The following is a 6,407-nucleotide window of genomic DNA, read 5'->3' as shown; positions in this document are numbered from 1 at the left end:
CAATTTGGTAAGTCACGAATGTATTTAGTTTGGGTGAGAAGCAAGCTACCATTAGGAAGATGCTTGACTTTAATGCCTAGAAAGTATTTAGTTTGATAATTCTTTTTAGGGAAAGTGTTGCATGTAGAGATTTAATCAATTTGTGAGTTAAATGGGATGAGGACCCTGTAAGTAAGATGTCATCCATATAGACTAAGGCATACTTAGTAATACCTTTATGAGAGTAAATGAAGAGTGAGTGATCACATTTTCTCTGTAAGAAGCCAAATCGAAGAAAAGGATCAAATGAGAAATACAGTTTAGTTGATGACTCTTGTTCAGATATTTATACGTGTTTCTCACATACGCTGTTGCACTATTATCTGAAGACATTGTTCTCTTCTAAAAGGACTCAAACACTATGGCTTGTATTGCTCGTGTTATCTCACTTTGAAATCAGTTATCTCTTCAAATACATATTTAATCTAGAAAGTTCCGCGTCTTTCTTTAGAAAGGCTGCTGTCATAAATTCTAAAAGACAAAGTTCTGCTCCTAATTTGTTCTGATGTTCTTATGATATCCCAACAAAGTAGTTTGTGAACTACTCATCAGAAGAATAAAGAAAATAAAGTGCTCTCTTCCAAGCTTACCACTTCAGAATCAGAAGTACATCATTTGAAGATAAGATCAAGAAACTTTCTCAAGAAGATTCAGTACAAGCGTTTGCTCAACAAATCACAAATATCAAGATGTTCGTACTATTCAAAAGCTGTTTTCCACGCCATCACATCAAAGTTGTAAGCTATAGGCTAAGGAAGTAACGTGTTCCTATATCCAACATCTACACTTATATTCATCGGAAAGTAACTATTAGCTTATAAGAAAATACTCTTCTATCCTCTCAACGTCTCTTTCTCTGAAGACTATAAATGAAGATCAAGACATCAGAAGAAATGCTGCTGATTGCCACTACAATAAGCTAAAGCCGCTGGAAAGTGAAAAGTCAAAGTTGCTAGAAGCTTAACAAGCCAAAGCTAAGGATTGTTACTACAAACTCCGAAGACGCTGTTGGTGAAAATTCTAAAAACTAAAGAGGTTGTCCGTCGCAAATTCAAAAGCTGCAATGCTACAACAATGTAAAGAAGCCGAAGCTCAAATCAAAGCAAAGCACAAGTTGTTGCAACATTATGAAGCTAAAGCCAAATAGGACAAGAAAAAGAAGAGAAGATTACTACGAGATGCACATAAACAAATATCAAAAACATTTTTGTAGAATCTTGTAAAAGCAAGGAGTTGTTGCTCAGATCATTATTAACACTTTTGTGTTGCATGAACTTAAATATTTTGTGTAATCTACTTTATAGAAGAAATTTTACAAACACAACTGATAATCAATTTCTATTGATTGTTTCTTGAGTGACTAGTCTTAGTCTGTATACTCAAGAAGATAGTGACAGTTTGTGTGTGAAATATTCTTTAAGGGACCAGTTGGATCATAATTCCTAAAGGAGTCATTAATTGTTATATCTCTTAAGTGACCAGTTGGGTTAAAATTCTCAAGGGATCACTAACAGAATTGATCAATGTGTCTTAGCAGAAAATCTTCTTTAGGGGACCAGTTGGGTCAGAATTCTTAAAGAAGTCGTTGATTGTTATATCTCTTAGGGGACCAGGTGGGTTAAAATTCTTAAGGGATAACTAACAATGGATCAATGTTTTGTTGTTAGTCACCAACAGTTGGCCCGTGCAATTGTAATCATTTCTATGATTAGTGAATTAAGTCATTTTCTAAGGCGAAATCACCTTGGCGGGTGGACAAGACTAACCTTTTCTAAGGGGGACCTTGATAAATGAATGTGTTATCTTTCTATTTATTGCATGCACTAATGTTTTTCTAACCAGATATTTTTCTAAGAAAGGAAAAGTTTTGAAAACCCAATTCAAACCCCCTTTTCTTGTGTTTTTCTCTACCTTTAGCTTTGTATTTGTTCACTGAGCCATCAATATTTTCTTTCACTTTGAAAACCCATTTACACCCTACATGTTTTCCATGAGGTGAGAGAGTGGTAAGAGTCCAAGTTTGATTAGCCAAGAGAGTTTGATATTTAACTTGCATAACTATAAACCATTTAGGATGTGAGAGTGCCTACTTGATTGATGGAGGCTCCACATGTGCAAGCAATACTTTAGGCTTGGAATGACTTGTATTGGCCCTTGTGAGCGTATGGTGATCATTTATATGAAGGACTTCAAGATGAATAAAGTTTTATATTGAGGGAGATAAGGACTCTATAGACTTAGTGATTAAAGACGTGTCTTGAGTATTGGAGTAATGAGGTACATAGTAATCAATAAGAGGATAATATGGTACAAGTTTGTTAGAACTAGATGCAAGGTTAGGTTGAGAGAACTCCACCAAAGGTCTAGAATTTCTAGAGAGACTTTGAGATTGGATAGGTGCATTGATAGGATGGGGGAAAGAGTTGTCAGGACGAGGATATGACATGTCAAGTAATGATGGAGAAGTAGACCGACTATCAGGTACAAACTGATGGATAATAGGACTAAGTGACGAGTTTGAGATAGACTCGGTAGGAGCTGGATAAGTAGGCATAGGGGAAAACTTAATAGACTAAGTTAAAGTAGGAACATGGCGTGATTATTTTGGATCATATTAAAACATGGTGGGAAAAGGAAATTGATGTTCATAGAAGACAACATCCTTAGAAATGATTTTTTTTCTTTCTAATTTTGCTTAAGCATTTGTACCCTTTATGCTGAGATGCGATTCCCAAGTAGACGCATTCTTGACTCCTAAACTCACGCTTGTGTCTATTATATGGGCTTGTGAATGGGAAACATGCACAAATAATCTTGTATTTCATTGAAATATGAGGGTTTATTACTAATTTGTGCACTCTTTGAGTCACTATGATGTCTTCAACTTGTTGATTCCTGATGAGATAATTGTTGTTTTAAAGCTTGATCGAAAACTTTGGACAGAAATGATGTGATGAAGATGAATCTGAAGTGTTGCCTAGAAATGCAGGTGTAAGTTGGAAAAGAGAATCAACTATTGCAGCTACTGAAGAATCCACCAAGACAACACAAGCAAAAAAGGTTGAAGATGAAGATGGAAACCATTAGATTGGATAGTGTATCTTCCACCAATTACAATACAACATTTAATTTTATCCTATTTAATTAATTATTAAATAGTATACCTTTTGGTTGTTTCTAAAACATTTTACACTAAGGGTAACTTTACCCAATTTTTTTGTGATGGATAGATAAGAATTCACCTAAAAACAATTATATTATATAATGGTTACATTATTCAATGCACATCTTTATTTAGAGTTTGCATAATGATACATGATATGCATTATTCTCATAACACCATGCATTCTCCGGATGGTTACTATAAACATCTTATCATGAACATATACACTATACTACATACATCAAATTCAGTTCTCCTAATATCTCAAAATAAATATGTTTCATCATACTCTATGTACAGGAATATGCATTATTAAACATGTTCTCCCAAAAATAGAAAAGCTTACATAAAAATAATTTATTTTAAATTTTGTATGTTTATTTAAAATTAGTGTGACAAACATAAAAAATATAACTAAAACGTCCATCATTTGTTGGTTTGAACATAAGGAACGGCTTTAAATACTGGACAATTCATTCACATGTAAACTTGCAACTCTTTCAAATCAGAAACCCTCAAATAGTTCTCACTGCTTAGTTCACTTGAGTAAAACTGAAGCATATTAAAACAGCCAAAAATACATGTCTGAACATATATAAATACATAAATGAGGAAAAGCAATAATTGAAAGTTACCAAAATTGCTTGATAACTTAAACTTCCCATTATAAAACCAAACCAGGATTTTAAAAAAAAAAATGTACATCAGGCCAAAGGCTCAAAGTAGCCATGAATAAACGAATAAATGACTCTTTTCCCATACTAGTATTTTATTTTCAGAAACCAATTTTCTACTCTCTTTTTGTTCTCAACTCAAATATTTTTTTCACTAAAAAACCTAAAAACTAACCAGGTTCAACGAATATGAACCCACTTAGCAACACTAGGAACTCCAGCATGTACAACATAAAGCATATAATACCCAGGTGGGGCCACTGTAAAAGAACCGGGCCCACGTACCATAGCCTTATAAACAAACTTCCCAACCGCTTCCGGGCCTCGTGGGCTTTCGGGCCTAGAATCCACAACCTCTTCCATCGCCGTGACTTGCAAAAACAAAACCCGCTGATTCATCGCAAACGAGTGCGTAGTAAACGACGGCGCCACCATAGAAAACCGTATCCCATTAACATCACGAACCTCCTTCAACGAAAACGACACCGAAAACAAACTTCCATACTCCACCGTATGATTCACAACCTCCACCGCAATAACACTGGGCCGAACCGGATCCATTTCCGGCCCAAGATAATCCGGGTGGTAAATATCCAAACTCAACTCAGTCGGGTACGGGTAAGCCCGAAAATCATAACCTATATGAGGATTACTTCCACCCACTAAAATCCTGCCATCTGGCAACAAAACAGCTGAAGAATGATACATTCTCGGAGTACTCGCCGGAGCTAACAACTGAAACCTCAAAACCGGGTTTACTAAACCGGGTCGATATAAAACCGGATGCAAAACCGGGTTCGCCGCATTTTCCCAACCCGCTGTACCATTCGCTGCACCGTTCAAAATTATAACATCCCCCGTCGGTAATAACAACATATCCGGCATGACACGTGGCGTCGGCATAAACTCCATAACCCATTCCGGTTCAGCATCAGTAACCTTCATCCTCCCGCAACTATCAGAAGCTTCTATAAACACCTGTTTCTTTTTAGCATAATCAAACGCGCCGGGATACGCGCCGCCGCAAACCATAATTTCAACTTCAATTAAACCGGTTTTGCTTCCGGTTAAATTTAACGGCAGCATAACGGAGGAGCCTGTACTTGGATAGTTTCTCTTTTCTTCTCCGGGGATAATCGGAAATTCCCTTATTACCCTGTTGTGAGTATAATCGAAGAGTATCGAACGGCGGTTCGCGAAGATGAATAGGTTTCCGTCGGGTAAAAGATGCAAGAAAGGATAAAGATTGTTCTCTTCACCGGGATTTGAATCACGCGTGACTTGCAAGAATCTGAAAAAGTAAAACGACGGGTCGTTTGCATTCTTCGGAACAAACTCGTAGGAGAAAGAAGAACGGCCACCAACGACGATGATTCTACCGTCGGGGAGAATCTGGTTCGAAGCATACCAACGACTGGAAGAAAGATTCTGAGGAAGCTCTTCCCAGTCGCAGTCATTGTTTTTCGGACATGGAGTGAATGTTCTGAGTTTGGTGTAACCGTCATTGAAGCCGCCGGTTTGGATTAACGTGCCGTTGGGGTTGACGGCGCCGGAGGAACACCAAGCGTCGGTTTGGAGAGTTAAAGGACGGAATGTGTCGGTGGTGAGGTCGTAGAGGATGGAGTGTGCAGTGCAGTCGATTTTGAGAGCCATGTCACGTGGGTCGTAACGGCAACGGTTGTTTGTAAGAGAAATATTAGAAGGGCCGAAATCGGTTCTATCAAAGATGACTACTTTGTTGTCTTTCATTACTTGCATGTGCATGGCTGAGATACCTATGGATTTTTGCAGCTGAATCCAGTGGCCACGGCCACTGCCACTGCCACCCAATGAGTTCATCGTTGTTGTGTTTGTAAGGATTTGTTGCGGTGTGATGAGGGTGGCGGTGGTGGTTTGGGGGTTGTTGAAGAAGATGATGATGATAATGGTGATGATTGTTGTAATGAGGTGGTGATGGTGGTGGTGGAGGAAAGAATGTGCGTTCTTGATCTTGAACGCCATGAATGGTTTGGTTTGGTAACAAGAGATGAGTGTATATTTGGGTAAAGCGTGAACACGAGGGTGTTGTATTTAGTGTGAAAAGGGTAGTTGGTTGAGGAATTAATAGAAGATGGATGGTACAGTGGTACCTTGTAGTTTGTGAAGGGGAAAAAGTTAAGACACCATGGATATGAAGTTTTGAGATAGCATACAGTATTTGCTTTTTATGGGGCTGCTATTGCATACAGAGATTTCTTTGGTAGTTAGTGTCCTTTTTAAATTCTGACTAGTAGACAAAAAAGTGTTCTTATTTCAAAATGTATTGATGTATTGTTTATATTTGTAAAAATGTATATAAGATTAAAAATAAGAGAGAGAAATCAAGGGATTGCAATTCAAGGCAGTTAACTAATGAATACATTCATGGAATCATGGAGTTACAAATTTGTAATTGTTGGATCAAGATTAAATAATTCATATTTCAAAATTAACATATTATATTATTTCAAAAATCAAGTCTGTATTACATTTTGAATTGTTTGATTTCGATT

General features: G+C 37.2%; 1 protein-coding gene across 1 annotated transcript; it reads right to left on the bottom strand.

Annotated features, from left to right (window-relative positions):
* Positions 1–3,823: 3,823 nt before the first annotated feature.
* LOC131651607 (aldehyde oxidase GLOX-like) lies at positions 3,824–6,122 on the bottom strand. The gene has a single exon (XM_058921265.1). It carries the CDS (start codon positions 5,875–5,877, stop codon positions 4,057–4,059), a length of 1,821 nt encoding a protein of 606 aa, XP_058777248.1. The 5' UTR covers positions 5,878–6,122; the 3' UTR covers positions 3,824–4,056.
* Between the last annotated feature and the right edge of the window lie 285 nt (positions 6,123–6,407).

The sequence above is a fragment of the Vicia villosa genome, linkage group LG2 (assembly GCF_029867415.1).
Source record: "Vicia villosa cultivar HV-30 ecotype Madison, WI linkage group LG2, Vvil1.0, whole genome shotgun sequence".
Classification (NCBI taxonomy): Eukaryota; Viridiplantae; Streptophyta; class Magnoliopsida; order Fabales; family Fabaceae; genus Vicia; species Vicia villosa.
Note: the sequence above shows the minus strand (reverse complement) of the source record. Positions and strands in the feature narration are given on the sequence as shown.

What these genes read in the sequence shown, in the direction of transcription:
- LOC131651607 (XM_058921265.1), bottom strand. Translation starts at nt 5,877, where the DNA reads ATGGCGTTCAAGATCAAGAACGCACATTCTTTCCTCCACCACCACCAT.